A 19476-nucleotide genomic window follows, 5' to 3' on the forward strand; every position below is an offset into this window, starting at 1 on the left:
CCGCCACCGATCCCGGCCCCGCCGCTCCCACGGGAACCTCCCCAGCCCCGCCGGCCCCGCCGCCATCACCGCCTCCCCCTCACGCCCTCCACCGCCCCTCCCGCAGCCCTGAGAAACAGAACGCCGAGCGGCAGATTCCGCGCATTGCCGCGCCGCGCCCATCGAGGTGTCGGCGGATCGGCTGGCTCAGCCTGGGGACGCGCGGCGAGGGCGCGGCCGGGGCGGGTGGGCGCCGCCATTTTGCAGGAAGAGGTGAGAGGACCGGGGGCTCCTTTGCTTTTCCTCTTTTCCCGGTTCCTTCTCTCTTTTCCCGTTTCCTTCTCTCTTTTCCCATTTCCTTCTCTCTTTTCCCGTTTTTTGCTTCCTTCCCGTCAGCTGTTGCTGCCTGTCCGCGCTAGCGCCGCTGCTGGGACGCGGGGAGGCCGGGCGGGGTGTGAGGGGGCTCTGGGGCTGGGGAGTTCAGCGCCTTTTTTTCCCTTTTTCCTTTTCCCTTTTTCCTTTTCCTCGTTCCCTTTCTGTTCTCTGCCCTTTCCCTTCTCTTTTGCAGGGGTGTCCGGGGCTGTCATTGCCGGGGAGCAGCGTCTGCCATGGCCAATGTGAGTGAGCGAGGCCCGGGAGCGGCGGAGTTGAGGATTAAATCAATTACAAACCGGTTTGGGTGGGGGAAAAAAAAACCTTAAAAAAAAATCCTTTAATTCCAACTCCGTGCCGTGAGAAGGGACAAATTCCAGCGTGCTTGGACACTTGTTGAACCTCAGCACCCTCAGAGGGAAGAATTTCTCCCTAAAATCCCACCCCAGCTCTCCTCTAGTTTAAATATCCCAGGAATAATGACAAAATTAAGGATTAAATCAATTTTTTTTTCTGTCATGCTGGGCTCAGGCGCGTGTTTTGGAGCGCTCAGCTGATCTGAAGCAATAAAACGCCTTTTATTGATTGTTTTTCCTGTTATTGATTGTTTTTATTGCCGCCGCCGTGGGGATGAACAATAATAACATGAATAATTCATTTATTCCCTCGCTGCTTCTTGTGCAATGCCAGGTGTGTAAATATTTGCATGAGTGAGCTGCAATTAGTGACATCTCCGTGGTAAGTGAGGCTGGTAATGAGGAGAAATTCTCTTTTCTGCTAATTACATGTTGGCTGTAATTGTTTACATCTGTTTGTAGCACCCTCATCGTGCAAGAATTGATTTTAATAGAGATTTGACACGATAAAGAAAAATGATTTGAGAGGAATCAGACACAGGAACCTTTTAAAGCTGTTGAAAAGGAGACAGCTCCAGGCTTGAACTGTAAATAATTGATTTAAGTTATAAATTCAATGTGTTTTGAAGTATTTGAGTTTTTATAATTTGGTAGAAATTATTTTATATTTACACAGAAGCACTGGATAAAAAAAAAAAAACTTCTACTGCCTTAGGTGCTGATGCTTTAAATACAATTTTATATTCAACATCCAAATAGCACCATTTATTCTCTTTTTTTAAAAGTAAATTATTTCTGAAAGTGCCTCTTTTGATGTAAAATTGCATAAATTTTTTATAAAATAAAAATTGCAGCACTGGAGGAAAATCCTTTTATGTGATTTTCTCAAAAGAATTGTTACTCCTCACCTGAAAAGTTGAATTTTCCAAAAAACACCGACCCTGTGGCATTTGGGATTTGTGTTTTCCAGGAGATAATAATGGAGACAAGCCCTGTCCATAATTTAATTTAAATTTTAAATTTTCAGGGCTTTAATCAACACTAAAACCACTTTAAGGCTTTTTCTTTGCTTGGAACACCAAAATATAAAAACAACAATAAAATATTTCTAAAGTTTGATGTTACAGCTGGCCATAATTCAAATTTTAACATAATTATTGATGGAGGATTTTTTCGTAAGAAAGAAAGCTTTAAAACCACTTTAAGGCTTTTTCTTTGCTTGGAAAGAAAAATATAAAAATATACAAAATTTAAAAATTAAAATAACAATAAAATATTTCTAAAGTTTGATGTTACAGCTGGCCATAATTCAAATTTTAACATAATTATTGATGGAAGATTTTTCTTATGAAAGAAAGTTTTAAAAACACTTTAAGGCTTTTTCTTTGCTTGGAACAACAAAATATCAAAACAACAATAAAATATTTTTACAATTTGATGTTACAGCTGGCCATAATTCAGATTTTAATATAATTATTGGGAGAGGATTTTTCTTATGAAAAAAAGGTTTAAAACCACTAAAACCACTTTAAGGCTTTTTCTTTGCTAGGAACACCAAAATATAAAAATTAAAATAACAATAAAATATTTCTAAAGTTTGATGTTACAGCTGGCCATAATTCAAATTTTAACATCATTATTGAGGGAGGATTTTTCACGGAGCCGCGTTTAAAGGAATCTTTGGATTTTTATTGTGAAATTACTATTTTATTCAATGAATAATTTATTATTTTACTTGTTTTTCTCTCCTCAGGTGCTGTGTAGCAGAGCAAGGTTGGTCTCCTACCTGCCAGGTTTTTACTCCTTGCTCAGGAGGGTTGGAAATTCCAAAGCTTTTTCCACTGCAGGATCCTCTGGCTCAGATGAGCCCCACGTGGCTGCTGCACCCCCTGATTTATGTAAGGAAAAACACATTTATTCCCCTGAAAATCCGAATTTGGAACGGGGGTTCTGGACTTGGTAGAAGAGAAAAACCTGACCATTCTGGGGGGGTTTCCTGGCTGTTTTTGAGATTTCCCTGCCCGTCTTTGGGATTTCCCTGCTGGTTTTTGAGTTCTCCTGACCGGTTTTGGGTTTCCTGGCCATTTTTGGGATTCCCTTTTGGGATTTCCTGGCCATTTTTGGGCTTTCCCTGCTGTCTTTGGGATTTCCTGGCCATTTTTGGGCTTTCCCTGCTGGTTTTGGCCTTTCCCTGCCGGTTCTTGGGATTCCCTGACCAGTTTTGGGATTTCCTTCTGTTTTTGCAATTTCCTGGCCCTTTTTGGGATTTCCTGACCATTTTTGGGTTTCCATGGCTGCTTTTGGATTTTCCCTGCTGTCTTTGGGATTTCCTGGCCATTTTTGGGATTTCCTGACCATTTTTGGGTTTCCATGGCTGCTTTGCGGTTTTCCTGCTGACTTTGGGATTTCCTGGCTGCTTTGGGGTTTTCCTGCTGTCTTTGGCTTTCCCTGCTGTCTTTGGGATTTCCTGACTGCTCTTGGGGCTTCCCTGACCACCTTTGGGATTCCCTGTTTTCTTTGGGATTTCCCTGCTGGTTTTGGTAGTTCCCCTGAGCGGTTTTGGGTTTCCTGGCTGTTTTTGAGATTTCCCTGTGGCTTTGGGATTTCCCTGCTGTCTTTGGGGTTTCCTGACCATCTTTGGGGTTTCCCTGCTGTCTTTGAGATTTCCTGACCAGTTTTGGGATTTCCTCGCCATTTTTGGAATTTCCTTGCCGCTTTTGGCTTTCCCTGCTGTCTTTGGGATTTCCCTGTTGCTTTGGGATTTCCCTGCTGTTTTTGAGATTTCCCTGTTGCTTTGGGTTTTCCCTGCTGTCTTTAGGGTGTCCTGACCATTTTGGGGGGTTTCCTGGCTGTTTTTGGGGTTTCCCTGATGGTGCCTTTGGGTTTCCCCACCCTGCAGGTCCCAGGACGGTGTGGCCGGACGAGCTGATGGGTCCCTTTGGGCCGCAGGACCAGCGCTTCCAGCTGCCAGGGAACATTGGCTTCGGGTGCCACCTGCATGGCACTGCCAGCCAGAGAGCCCAGCCCGCCCCCAGCCTGCCCGACCTGCTGGCAGAGCCCTCGGCCAGCGACAGGCACGAGTTTGTCATGGCCCAGTACATCAATGAGTTCCAGGTGAGGGAAACCTCTGGAACATTCCCTCGCCCAGGGTTTGCTCCTGGGGAGCTGGGAGGCCTCAGAGAAAAAGGAAAAATTCTTATCAATTATTTATTCTTCATTCTTCATTCTTGTTTCTCGTCTGTTTTGCTGCTTTGGAATGTGGTTGAGGTTGTTTACCCACAGGTGGTTGTTTCGTGGGTTTCATGTGAATTGTTTTCCACTCTGGCCAGTCAGTGCCAAGGTGTGTTGAGGCTCTGGAAAGAGTCCTGAGTTTCATTATTAGCTTTTAGCCTTCTGTCAGAATCCTTTCTGCATTCTTTAGTATTCTTTAATGCAATATATTATCTTAAAGTAATGAATTAGGCCTCTGAGAACATGGAGTCAGATTCATCCTTCCTTTCCTTCCTTTCCTTCTTTCCCTTCCTTTCCTTCCTTTCCTTCCTTTCCTTCCTTTCCTTCCTTTCCTTCGGCCACTCCCTCCTTTCCCCCTTTTCCTTTCCCCCTTTTCCTTTCCCCCTTTTCCTTTCCCCCTTTTCCTTTCCCCCTTTTCCTTTCCCTTTTCCTTTCCCCCTTTCTTTTCCCCCTTTTCCTTTTCCTTTCCTTTCCTTTCCTTTCCTTTTCCTTTCCTTCCTTTCCTTTCCTTTCCTTTCCTTTCCTTTCCTTCTTCCTTTCCTTTCCTTTCCTTTCCTTTCCTTTCCTTTCCTTCCTTTCCTTTCCTTTCCTTTCCTTTCCTTTCCTTTCCTTTCCTTTCCTTTCCTTTCCTTTCCTTTCCTTTCCTTTCCTTTCCTTTCCTTTCCTTTCCTTTCCTTTCCTTTCCTTTCCTTTCCTTTCCCTTCCTTCCCTTCCCTTCCCTTCCCTTTCCTCCCTTTTCCCCTTTCCTTTCCCTTCCCTTCTTTTCCCTTCCTTTCCCTCCACCACTTCTTCCTTCCTTTTCCCCTTTCCTTTCCTTTCTCTTTCCCCCTTTCCCCTTTCCCAGCAACCCCCTGCATGGGGGACAAACACAACTCTTCCTCAAAAAGGATTTTCTGCCCACTTTTCTGCCACAGAAAATGCCTCAAGGTGGTTCTTTTTTGGGACAAAAAATTTCAGGCTGTTTTGAAACAGCATTTTAGGAGTGATTAATGGGAGGATTTCAGTCCTCAAAGCTGCTGTTGGCCAAGTCTCACCACCTTTTACCCTGTAAAATTGGAATTTCCTTCAGTATTTTATTGAATGGATCTGGATTTGCAAAGTTTGGACAATGTTTAATTCTGATAACCATGGAATTCACCCAGGAATCCCCCAGCCTCACAATGAAAGATTCATCATTATGAGTATACCCAATAAAATTGAATTTTCCTTCAGTATTTCTTTGAATGGATCTGGATTTGCAAAGGTTGGCAATTAGTATTTCTAAAAACCATGGAATTCACCCAGAAATCCCCCAATTTATAAACTCCCCTCTCATTATGAGAGGATTCTGGCAGTGTTGCAGATTCATCATTATGAATCCAGCCAGTAAAATTGGAATTTTCCTTCAGAATTTTATTTCATGGACTTGCAAGGTTGGGCAATGTTTAGTTCTAAAAACCGTGGAATTCATCCAGGAATCCCCCAACACTACAATGAGAGATTCATCATTGTAAAATTGAATTTTCCTTCAGTGCTTTGTTGAATAGATCTGGGTTTGCAAAGTTTGGGCAATATTTAGTTCTAAAAACCATGAAATTCACCCAGAAATCCCAAGCTCATAACGAGAGATTCATCGTTGTGATTCATAATTTCAATTCAAAATTTAAATTTCCTTCAGTGTTTTTTGATGGATCTGTGTTTGAAAAGTTTGGACAATGTTTAGTTATAAAAACTGTGAATTTACCCAGAAATTCCCCAAGCTCCCAATGAGAGATTCATCATTTTCAATACACCCAGTAAAATTGAAGTTTCCTTGAGTATTTTGTATTTGCAGAGTTTAGGCAATGTTTAGTTCTAAAAATTACCTATATTTTTATATCTTTTCAGATTTTAAATAACTTTTAGTAACTTTCAATACTGTTAATAATTTTATTATTTCAATATTAATATGAAAAGTGTGAAGTGCCACTGCAAATCACCTGAAACTGCTCGAGTGTATCTGATCCCTGAACCCTATTTTGATGTACAGATTTATTCCTGTTTGATATTAACTGTGAAAATTGGAATTTTTCTGGTTTTTAGGGTTCTGATGCTCCCAGAAGCAGCAGATCAGTAATGCTGAAACCTACTTTGAAAATGCCAAGGTGGAATGTGCAGTGCAAGCCTGTCCTGAGCTGCTGAGAAAAGTTCAGTTTTATTTCCAGCCAAGAAATTCCAAATTTGAAATGCAAAACCAGTGAATGTCAATGCTCACACAGAATGTGCTGTGGAAAGGTTAATTCAGAGTTAATCAGTACAGAAATCCCTTTGGACAGAATGGAAACAAGTGCTGTTGGCAATATTTAATATTTTAAATTTTTAATTATTTTTTTTAATATTTGCCATTGATAATATTTAATATTTCATTTAAATATAATTTTAAATTGTTTTAGTGCCAGAGAAATTCTGGAGTTAATTCCTTATCCAAAATCTATTTACCAAATCCTTTGGAATTTCTGAACAAAACAACAAATAGGAAACAGGAAACTTCTGGCTTTGTGTTTTTAATTTATTCGGGAAGAAAATTACTAAAATTAATTGAGAACCATTTAATATCTTTTATATCTTTTCAGATTTTAAATAAATGTTAGTAACTTTCAATATTGTTCATAATATTTAAGATGAAAAGTGTGAAGTGCCACTGCAAATCATCTGAAACTGCTCAAGTGTATTTAATTCTATCAATTAATTCTTAATTCAATTATATGTAGTTAAATGGGAACCATTGAATTAAATAAAAAGTAAAAAGAATAACCAAATAGGAGATTAAATGGGACCATTGAATTAATAAAAAGTAAAAAGAATAACCAAATAGGAGATTAAATGGGAACCATTGAATTAAATAAAAAGTAAAAAGAATAACCAAATAGGAAATTAAATGGGAACCCTTTAAATAAATAAAAAGTAATGATAATCAAAATAAATAAATAATAATATTTAATTTATAATAATAAAAGACATTTATAAAATTGAACATACATATTATATATGAAATATATAAAAGTTCATATATAAATTATTTATATAATTTAGTATATAATTTAATCTATAAATTGTTACAATTTAATCTATAAATTGTTAGTATATGTCTATATAAATAATAAAAAATATATATGTCAGTATATAAATATTTTATATATTAAATTAAATATAACTATATTTATATTTATTATATATTAATTGTAATACTAATAAAAATTCAAAGAAAACCATTAAATAAAGCAATTTAAAAAGGGAATGTTGGTGTGTGTGGGAGGGAAGGCTGCCCTGGCAGAGCAGTACAAACTCTGTATTTTCCCCCACATTTATATTTATTATCTATTAATTGTAATAATAATAAAAATTAAAAGAAACCAAATGAAATAAAGCAATTTGAAAAGGGATTGTGCCTGCAGCGTTGGTGTGTGTGGGAGGGAAGGCTGCCCTGGCACAGCAGGACAAACTCTGTATTTTCCCCACATTTATATTTATTATATATTAATTGTAATAATAATAAAAATTAAAAGAAAACTAATTAAATGAAGCAATTTAAAAAGGGAAATATGACTGAAACAATGGTGTGTGGGAGGGAAGGCTGCCCTGGCAGAGCAGACAAACTCTGTGTTTCCCCAATTTCAGATTTCCAGTCGCTGTTCCCCGAGGTGAACCCCAAGCGCCTGACGGTGCTCACGGTGACCCAGAGGAGCCAGCACGACATGAGCGTGTGGAGCCACGAGGTGGAGCAGGAGAGGGAGCTGCTGCTGGAAAACGTCAGTGCCTGCACCCCAAACCCAAACTCACAGCCCTGTACAGCCCACACCCCAAACCCAAACTCACAGCCCTGTACAGCCCACACACCAAACCAACTCACATCCCTGTACAGCCCACACACCAAACCAAACTCACATCCTGGTACAGCCCACACACCAAACCCAAACTCACATCCTGGTACAGCCCACACCCCAAACCCAAATTCACATCCTGGTACAGCCCACACACCAAAGCCAAACTCACATCCCTGTACAGCCCACACACCAAACCAAACTCACATCCTGGCACATCCCACACACCAAACCCAAACTCACATCCCAGTACAGCCCACACACCAACCAAACTCACATCCTGCTACATCCCACACACCAGACCCAAACTCACATCCTGCTACAGCCCACACACCAAACCCAAATTCACATCCTGGTACAGCCACTCACCAAACCCAAACTCACATCCCTGTACATCCCACACACCAAACCAAACTCACATCCTGCTACAGCCCACTCACCAAACCAAACTCACATCCTTGTACATTCCCACTCACCAAACCCAAACTCACATCCTGGTACAGCCCACTCACCAAACCCAAACTCACATCCTGGTACAGCCCACACACCAGACCCAAATTAACATCCCTGTACAGCCCACACACCAAACCCAAACTCACACCCTGGTACATCCCACACACCAAACCCAAACTCACATCCTGGTACAGCCCACACACCAAACCAACTCACACCCTGGTACATTCCACACACCAAACCCAAACTCACATCCTGGTACAGCCCCACACACCAAACCCAAACTCACACCCTGGTACAGCCCACACACCAAACCAAATTCACATCCTGGTACAGCCACACACCAAACCAAATTCACATCCTGGTACAGCCCACACACCAAACCAAACTCACACCCTGGTACAGCCCACACACCAAACCAAACTCACACCCTGTACAGCCCACACACCAAACCCAAACTCACATCGTGGTACATCCCATAGATGTGATATAGATCCATATTCTATATATATAGAGAGATAGATATAATATACATCATCTTCTGTATATAGAGAGATAGATATAATATGATCATTATTCTATATATACTGAGATAGATATAATATAGATCCATATTCTGTATATATAGAGAGATAGATATAATATAGATCCATATTCTATATATATAGAGAGATAGATATAATATAGATCCATCTTCTGTATATATACAGAGATAGATATAATATACATCCATATTCTGTATATAGAAAGATAGATATAATATAGATCCATATTCTATATATAGTGATATATAAAATATATCTGTATATATAAAATATAGATCTATATTCTATATATAGATATATAATACAAATATATTATAATATTGATCCATATTCTATGTATAGATATATAATACTGATCCATATTTTATATATAGAGATATATAATATACATCCTAATTATAGATAGTGATATAAATCATATAAATCTATATTTTATATATAGATATATAATACAGATCTGTATTTTATATATATATATAATATAGATCCATATTTTATATATATAACATATATATATAATTTAGATCCATATTATATATATAGAGATATATAATATAGGTCCTTGTTATATGTATGGTGATATATGTAATCTAAATCTATATTCAGATATATAATACAGATCTATATTTTTATATATAGATATATATAATATAGATCCATATTTTATATATAATTTAGATCCATATTCTATACATAGAGATATATATAATATAGATCCTTATAATGTATATAGTGATATATATAATCTAAATCTATATTCTATATATAGATATATAGTACAGATCCATATTTTATATATAAAGAGATATATATAATTCAGGTCCATATTATATATATAGAGATATATAATATAGATCCTCATTATATGTATAGTATATATATAATCTAAATCTATGTTCTTTATATAGATATATAATACAGATCCATATTTTATATATATTTATAATATAGATCCATATTTTATATCTCTAGAGGTATATATAATATAGATCTATGTTTTATATATATGTAGATATATATAATATAGATCTTTATTATATATATAGATATATAATACAAATCAATATTTTATATATATATAATATAGATCCATGTGTTATATATATAGTATAGTTCTATATTTAATATATTTAATATAGATCCATATTTTATATAGAGAGAGATACAGTATAGACCTTTATTCTGTATATAGAGAGATACATATAATATAGATGTATATTCTATATATAGAGATCTATATATATAGATCTATATATAATATAGATCTCTGTTACATTATTAAATGTAATATATTACATTTTAATCTTTAATATTATTTATAATACACTTCTATTATAGTTCTTCATTATTAATTATCATTTACTGTTTAATTCATTTAATTAAGATTCCACTGCACTTTCTACTGGTCAAAAGTGTAAAAATCCTCGATTTCTCTGGGGTTTTATCCACTTTAATGAATGGTTTTAATTCTTTTAACCCTGAATTTCAAAATTGTAAAAATCACCATTTTCTCTGGGTTTTTTTCCACTTCAATGCATGTTTTTCATTCTTTTAACCCCGAATTTCAGTTGTGTTTTTTCATGTTAACTTTGTCTTGTTCTTTCACCTCTAGAGGGCTTGAAAATTCCTTTATTTCCCATTTTCCACAATGTTAACCATTTCCCCACCAAGTGTCGCTGTTCACTGCCCTTAGCACCTCAATAAAAGAACATTTCTGCCTATTCTTTATAAAATATCCCCAAACCCAGCATTTCACCTGGAAATAAATCATGTTTATGCCTGAAATAGTCTGGAATGCCCTAAAGCACAAATATGGGCTGTCTTATCAACCCCAAAAAAAGGAATCAACACAAAATGACACAGAAATTAAATTTCCCTTCATTGCAGTGTGTTCTTCTCTTTGAATTATTTCTGCCCTGTTGCTCTTTAGTGTTTTAATCTGCTCTAATTAAGTGTTAATTGGCATCTTTCCTCCTCAGGCACCTCCCTGTCAGGTCTAATCCAGTCACTGAGGGTGTGAGGTTAAACCAAAAATTCACAGGGAATGTTGGTTTGTTTGCAGAATTCACCTGAAAAATCCTCATTTCAGGGCTAAAAAATGAGATTGTACAGCCAAATCCAAATATTTGCATTAATCCAGCTCAAGTGTTCATTAACCTCACCCTGAGGACCACAAGAGATCCTGATCAGAAATGTTGTGCCTAAAATTGGGATATTTGGATTTAATTTACAGTTTGGACATGATTAATCATCAGAGCAATCAAACTTCAAACTACAGAATTTACTGGGGAAATTTTCCTTATTTTGAACTAATAGAAATTTACTATAAGGGGTAGAAATCCTCATTTTGAACTAATACAGGATTTGCTGTAAAGGATAAATTTTCCTTATTTTGAACTAATAGAGAATTTATTTTAAAGATACATTTTCTTATTTTGAACTAACACAGAATGTAATTTCCCCTTATTAATATTAATCCAAAATAAGGGTAAAATTCCCTAGTTTTGATTTATTGTAAAGGATAAATTTCCTTATTTTGAACTAATACAGAATTTGCTGTAAAGGGGAAAATTCCTTCATTTTGTACTGATTCAGAATTTGCTGTAAAGGATAAATTCTCTAATTTTTAATGATCTACAATTCTAATACAGAATTTGCTGTAAAGGATAAATTTTCCTCATTTTGAACTACACAGAATGTACTGTAAACTTCCCTTATTAATATTAATTTGAAATAAGGGTAAAATTCCCTTATTTTGAATTAATACAGAATTTATTGTAAAGGGTAAACTTCTTTCATTTTAAACTAATACAGAATTTCCTGTCAAGGGTAAAATTCCCTCATTTTGAACTAACACAGAATTTGCTGTAAAGGATAAATTTTCCTTATTTTGAACTAACACAGAATGTACTGTAAATTTTCCTTATTAATATTAATTCAAAGTAAGGGTAAATATTCCTTATTTTGAACTAATACAGTATTTATTGTAAAGGATAAATTTTCCTTATTTTGAACTAATGCAGAATTTACTGTAATGGGTAAAATTCCTTCGTTTTGAACTAATACAAGATTTGCTGTAAAGGATAAAATTCCCTCATTTTGTATTGAAAAGGATAAATTTTCTTTATTTTGAACTAACACAGAATTTACTGTAATGGGTAAAATTCCTTCTTTTTGAACTAATACAGGATTTGCTGTAAAGGATAAAATTCCCTCATTTTGGACTAATACAGAATGTACTGTAAAGGGTAAAATTCTCTCATTTGTATTGTAAAGGATAAATTTTCCTTATTTTGAACTGACACAGAATGTACTGTAAACTTCCCTTATTAATATTAATTTGAAATAAGGGTAAAATTCCCTTATTTTAACTAACACAGAGTTTACTGTAAAGGATAAATTCCCTCATTTTGTATTGTAAAGGATAAATTTCTTTATTTTGAGCTAACACAGAATTTACTGTAAAGGGTAGAATTCCCTTATTTTGAATTAATACAGAATTTATTGTAAAGGATAAATTTTCCTTATTTTGAACTAATAGAGAATTTACTGTAAATGGTAAAAATCTCTCATTTTGAACTAATAGAGAATTTACTGTAAAGGGTTTAATTCCCTCATTTTAAACTAACACAGAATTTGCTGTAAAGGATAAATTTCCCTTATTTTGGACCTGTAAGGGACTGAAGCTGAATAAATAATATTTTTCTAAATTTAGAACCTTGAGCTTTTTAGAGTACTAATTGCAGAGAAAATCCAATTTTTACAATTTTAAGTAAATAAATTATTTTATTTATAACAAATAAAGTTTGAAATAATTCTTTTTTTGTGATAACTTCATTTGATGCCTTTCTTTTCCCAATTTTTTCCCTTCCAGTTCATCAATGGTGCCAAGGAAATCTGCTATGCAATTTCTTCTGAGGGCTACTGGGCTGATTTCATTGATCCCTCCTCAGGACTGGCTGTAAGTTCTTTCTTGCAGTAAAATTTGGATTAAATCCAGCTTTTTCAGGATAATTCCTTGAAGAAATGTAAATTTATGAGCTCAGCTGTGTCAGCTCTGAGTGCAGGGCCAGCACTGTCAGGAAATGAAATTGGATTTTAGGAAATGGAGAAGTTTTGTGTCCCAAATCCCTTGGGCACTTTGTGCCCTGCCCAGGTAACTTGGGAACCCTGACACCTGTGCAGGTGAAGGCTTTAAAAAACCTCTTTGCACCTGTTCATGATCCCTTTGTCCCCAAAAAAATGAACTTTTTGTTCTGTGAACACTGGGAGCTTTCAGTGGGAGATGAGGTTTGGTCTGAGCTCTGCTAAAACCCTCTCATAGTTCAGGGGATGGTGGCAAAGCTCAGCTGGGTGGGGTTTTATTTAAAAACACTCCCAAAAGCAGGGATTTATTTGTTTATTGTGCCAACAGAGGCAAACAGGGCGTGTTTGTGAGGCAGAGCAGGCAGCTCAGGGCTGGAAAAGCTTCCCAGAATTCCTGCACTGGGGGAATTTGGGGTTGATGGAAGTGGGGTTTGGTCTTCAGACTCCAGCAGCAGCATCCCAGCCCAGGACCAGCAGTGGGCTTGGAGTCAGAGGCTTCCTCCTGAGACAGAGACCTGAAATATCTGTGAGCAACTGGAACAGCAGCTCAATTTAAAACTGAAATAGCAGCTCAATTTAAAACTTAAATACCAGTTTATTTAAAAACTTAAATACCAGTTTAACTTAAAAACTTAAATACCAGTTTAACTTAAAAACTTAAATACCAGTTTAATTTAAAATTTTAAATACCAGTTTCATTTAAATACCTGCTTGCAACTTAAAAATCAGTTTAATTTACATAGCAGTTTCATTTAAATACCTGCTTGCAACTTAAATATCAGTTTAATTTAAATACCTGTTTGCAACTTAAATATCAGTTTAAATACTTAAATATCAGTTTAATTTAAGTACCTGTTTGCAACTTAAATATCAGTTTAAATACTTCAATACCAGTTTAATTTAAATACCTGTTTGCAACTTAAATATCAGTTTAATTGTAATATCAGTTTCATTGAAATATCATTTTAATTTAAATACCTGTCTGCAACTTAAATCAGTTTAAATACTTCAATACCAGTTTAATTTAAATACCTGTATGCAATTTAAATATCAGTTTAATTTACATATCAGTTTCATTTAAATACCTGCTTACAACTTAAATATCAGTTTAAATACCTCAATACCAGCTTAATATAAATACCTATTTGCAACTTAAATATCAGTTTAAATACTTAAATATCAGTTTAATTTAAATACCTGTTTGCAACTTAAATATCAGTTTAAATACTTCAATATTAGTTTAATTTAAGTACCTGTTTTCAACCTAAATATCAATTTCATTGAAGTATCAGTTTAATTTAAATACCTGTCTGCAACTTCAATATCAGTTTAAATATTTCAATACCAGTTTAATATAAATACCTGTTCACAACTTAAATATCAGTTTAATTGAAATATCAGTTAATTTAAATACCTGTTTGCAACTTAAATATCAGTTTAAATACTTAAATACCAGTTTAATTTAAATACCTGTTTGCAACTTAAATATTTGTCAGTTTAATTGTAATATCAGTTTAATTGAAATATCAGTTTAATTTAAATACCTGTTTGCAACTGAATTACCAGTTTAATTTAAATACTTAAATACCAGTTTAATTTAAGTACCTGTTCACAATTGAATCACATTTTTGCTCCTCTAACCAACTTTCTTTAGGGACTTATTGCAAGTTTGAGTTGTTAATTTTACAATTTCCTAGGAAGTTTCTCTCCTTAGTCCGTGTCCTGTTTGTGCTGTTCCTGACAGGGCTCTGCCCTTAATTCCTCACAAAGGTGGGGTTGGGATTTGAAAGAAAAACCTTTCAAACTCCACATGAAACCTCTCCCCACAGCTAAACTCAAGCTTATCTTTCCCCCATCCATCAGAACTGGAAATCCACGTGGAAAAATATTCCAGCGACCTGAGGAGGTCACTGGGGTGAGAGAAGGATGAGAGTCTTGTTTCTAGATCAGAAGGCTGGATTTATTGATATGTGATACATAATACATGATAACTATACTAAATAGAATAAAAAGAGAAGTTGCAGAAGCTTTTAAGCTAAGCTAAGAATCAGAATAGAATCTAAAAACGAGAGAATTCTCTGTCTCTGTGTCCCAGAGAGCTTGCTCCGTGATTGGCTCTTAAAGGTACGCATGAAACACGAACCAATCACAGGTGCATCTTATTGCTGATAATTATTGTTTACATTCTCTTTCTGGGGCCTCAGCTTCCCAGAAGATAAACAAACCTGAAAGAAAGATTTCTGTGACAGAAAACCTTTTCTTGATGATTATTTCCCTGCAGTTTTTCGGGCCTTACAGCAACAACCCCCTGCTGGAGACGGACGAGCGCTACCGGCACCTGGGCTTTGCCGTGGACGACCTGGGCTGCTGCAAAGTCATCAGGCACAACCTGTGGGGCACCCACGTGCTGGTGGGCACCATCTGCACCAACGCCGAGCCCGACAGCCCCATCATGAGGAAGCTCAGCGGCCACTGAGCCCTCCCTGCTGCTGCTGTCCCCTCCAGGGACCCTTCAGTTAGCGGGTGATCCTCCCTCGGTATCGCCAGGGCTTCCTCGCTCTAAGTGTTCTTAGAGAATAAAAGTAGCTGGGATTTTATTTCTGGTCTGTTGGGAATGTGTGTTCACCACATGTGGCTTGGAATGTGGATTGGCAGCGTTGAGAACCAGAATTCAAATTTCCTTTTTGAATTCTCCCATTTTCTCTCGCCTCGGCAATTCTGTCAGTGCTCAATTTAATGCTCAGAATCCTCTGAAAATGCCACTGAAATTCCCAACAAATCTGCCATTCCTGAAATTAGGAACTGGCAAAAAAATATGCAGTGAGTCATAAAATTGTTCTCCCAGAATGCAGAACTTAATAAAATCTGGGCTAATCACTCATTTGCTGTTGGAAAATGAGAATGAGGTCAACTTCCAGTGGTCTCCAACTCATCCAGAGATTCCATAAAAAGTCCTTAATTACCCTGGAATTACTCATCTCTTATTGTTTTTTGTCTTCATGGTGCTTGGGATTTATTTTCTCAGTATTAGCTAAATATATTTAATTAGTTTATATACCTAAATGTAATTTAAAGTTGCTTTTGTAACTTTCTTAGGTCATTAAATACCAAAAAAGAGAGATAATGGGGCAATGCTTGGATCTCATCATTGTTTTCCTGGACTTGGATGCAATCTAGACTTGCCTCTGGAATTTGGAAATGCAGAGAGCAATTAGGATCAATTATTGCAATTAGAGAGATGTTTCAGCAGGAAGGTTCCAGGCTCCAAAAACACTCAGTCAATGGGGAGCAGCAGGGCAGGAATCCCAAAGCTCCTGGAACACCTGGAATTTCAGTGCCTTGCAGTTTGGCTCTGGGGCTGAAGCAATGAAGCAGATTTGGGTCTCAGCCCAGGCAGTGTGGGGCCATTTTCATGGAATAGTGGGAATCCTGCAGGATTTATTCCACAGGAATGTGCTGCAGCCTGCTCTGGGTGAGGATCCAGGGATTTTAATTTGCTCTTTGCTGTTATCCCAGGCAATTTGGGGCTGTTTTCCTGGGAATATGGGAATCCTGCAGGATTTATTCCATGGTTATGTGCAGCAGCCTGGTCTGGCTGAGGATCCAGGGATTTTAACCTGACCTTTGGTGTTATCCCAGGCAGTTTGGGGCCTTTTTTATGTAGCAATGGGAATCCTGCAGGATTTACTCCATGGGAATGTGCTGCAGCCTGGTCTGGGTGAGGATCCAGGCATTTTACCTTGACCTTTGCTGTTATCCCAGGCAGTTTGGAGCCATTTTTATGTAGCAATTGGAATCCTTCAGGCTCTATTCCAGCTCAGTCTGGTGAGGATTCAGGGATTTTAACCTGATCTTTGCTGTTATCCTGGGATAACAGTTTTGGAGCCATTTTTATGTAGCAATGGGAATCCTTCAGGCTCTATTCCAGCTCAGTCTGGCTGAGGATCCAGGGATTTTACCTTGCTCTTTGCTGTTATCCCAGGCAGTTTGGGGCCATTTTTATGGAGCAGTGGGATCCTTCAGGCTTTATTCTATGGGAATGTTCAGCAACTCAGTCTAGTGAGGATCCAGGGATTTTGACTTGACCTTTGCTGTTATCCCAGGCAGTTTGGGGCCTTTTTTATGTAGCAATGGGAATCCTTCAGGATTTATTCCTTGGGAATGTGCTGCAGCCTGGTCTGGGTGAGGATCCAGGCATTTTACCTTGACCTTTGCTGTTATCCCAGGCAGTTTGGAGCCATTTTTATGTAGCAGTGGGAATTCTGCAGGCTTTATTCCAGCTCAGTGTGGCTGAGGATCCAGGGATTTTAACCTGATCATTGCTGCTATCCCAGGTAGTGTTGGAGCCTTTTTTCATGGAGCAGTGGGATCCTTCAGGCTTTATTCCAGCTCAGTCTGGTGAGGACCCAGGGATTTTAACCTGACTTTTGGGGTTATCCCAGGAGTTTGGAGCCATTTTGCAGTGGGAATCCTTCAGGCTTTATTGCAGCTCAGTCTGGTGAGGATCCAGGGATTTTAACCTGACTTTTGGGGTTATCCCAGGCAGTTTGGAGCCATTTTGCAGTGAGAATCCTTCAGGCTCTATCCCAGCTCAGTGTGGGTGAGCACGCAGGGATTTTGCCTTGACCTTTGCTGTTCTCCCAGTGTTCCCCACCTGCACCCCCATGGATCCCAGAGCTGTCCCAGGCTCTCCTGTCCCTCCCCAGGCCCTGAGCCAGGCCCACCCAAGCTTTGCTGGCTTTGGGAGCTGTTCCCAAAGTTCCCATTCCCAAATTCTGCTGCTGCCCTGCAGTTCTGGGTTTGGGGCAGCACTGATCCCTCTGCCATGGGATTTGTGCTGGGATTCCAGAGCCCGTCCCTCACCTCTGCTCTCCATAACATCTGTTACTCCAAGGATTTTATTCCTATTTTTTTTTCCTTCTTAAGAAGATTAAAGAAGTTGAGAACTGCAGTGTGTTGTGTCTGTTTGCAAAATCCACGTCACAGGGCTCTCACTGGACACTTGGGGGAATTTTCTTGGATAAATATTGGAAAAATTATCGAATTCTTGACATAAATTGTAAATATCTTGAAGATTTGATGTTGTATCTTCAGCTGGCTTCCTGTAATTCCAGTTAAGATTGGGATGTTCATTTTTGACTTCGGGTTCTTTAAATTTTGTCCTGTAAAGGACAAATAAAAGCCATTTTCCAGTGGCTTTTCCTGAGGCAGATACCTCACTGGAATATTGGGAATTTTGCCTTGACCTCATGAACATTAATATTCATAATAGTCATATTATGAACATTAATGTTCATAATATTCATATTAATGAACAATAATGTTCATAATATTTATATTAATGAATATCAATGTTTCATGTCAGGGTTGGAGGGGAGCTCCAATTCCTGCTATTTTCCTAATTAGAATTTTCTCATTAATCCCCAAAAATAGCTGGAGCTGTTCCGGTTGGGTTTTCCTCCCATCACAAGAGCCAGACTGAAATTTCTCCTATAAAATCAAATTTCAGGAACACAAAATAAAATAAACTACAATAAAATAATAATAATAATAATAAAATAAAACCAATAATAATAGTAATAATAGCAATAATAATAATAGTAATACAAATCAAAGTAGCAAATCCCAAAAAAGTTTTCAGCCAGTGGAAAGAGGATTGTTGATGTTGAGTTACTACACTGATAGCTAATTATCTTTAATTTACTTAGCTAATTAACACCAGGGGAAATATTCTGGGATGGATCTGGAGGATTTTCTCCTCAGCCCCTTGTTCACTGCTTTATTCCTGATGTGCTCCTGCAACAAGTGCAGGATTCCCAATTTGCATTTTTATATATAAATATTATATTTATATATAATACATATTAAATATACATATTGATTTCCACATAAATATTTACATATTTATATATTTTTATTAAGGGGTGCTTAACTTGGGAGAGAGCAAATAAACTGAGATTTAAATCAAATTAATACTCTCCATTCTGCCAGGTGGAAGGAGTAAAAGTCCTGCAGAATAAATGTGAAAAAACATTTGGAAAAATCAGTGTGCAGTGGTTGATGCTCAAATAATTGGGAATAATTAGGGACTGGAAATGCAATTTTTATTCCTGGGAGGATTTTTGGGATCCAAGACAACTCTTGGATTTTCCTGCTGCACTGAGGAAAATGGGAAAACTGATCTCAATATGCCTGGGACTGGATAATGTAAATATAAAAAATAGCCAATATTTTCTATATAGAAATATATTAAAAATATATTTATGAAAGTATAGATCTCTATAAATCTCATCTATAAAAAATCTCCTTTGTATATATAAAAGTATAAATATGTAAAAATACATATTTATATTATCAAAAGTAAATAAATAAAAATACATCTCTATATATAAAAGTATCTATAAATCTCATATATATTAAAAACTCCTTTATATATAGAAGTACATATAAATATATAAAATGTATATCTATATATAAAAGTATAGCTCTATAAATCTCAGATCTATAAAATCTTTAAATATAAAAACATATATATTAAAATATGTATCTATATATAAAAGTGTATCTCTGTAAATCTCTTACCTGTAGAAAAATCTCATATATGTAAAATTTTCT

At 36.8% G+C, this 19476-nt stretch overlaps 1 protein-coding gene across 1 annotated transcript; it reads left to right on the forward strand.

Annotated features, from left to right (window-relative positions):
* Positions 1–215: 215 nt before the first annotated feature.
* MMADHC (metabolism of cobalamin associated D) lies at positions 216–17812 on the forward strand. The gene is given in 9 exon segments (XM_063161503.1): positions 216–252; positions 548–596; positions 2461–2605; positions 3607–3821; positions 6000–6012; positions 6015–6102; positions 7573–7705; positions 12650–12736; positions 15143–17812. Coding segments are annotated over 8 exon segments (885 nt in total). The 5' UTR covers positions 216–252; positions 548–587; the 3' UTR covers positions 15338–17812.
* The last annotated feature ends 1664 nt before the right edge of the window (positions 17813–19476 follow it).

Source organism: Melospiza melodia, chromosome 8, assembly GCF_035770615.1.
Source record: "Melospiza melodia melodia isolate bMelMel2 chromosome 8, bMelMel2.pri, whole genome shotgun sequence".
NCBI lineage: Eukaryota > Metazoa > Chordata > Aves > Passeriformes > Passerellidae > Melospiza > Melospiza melodia.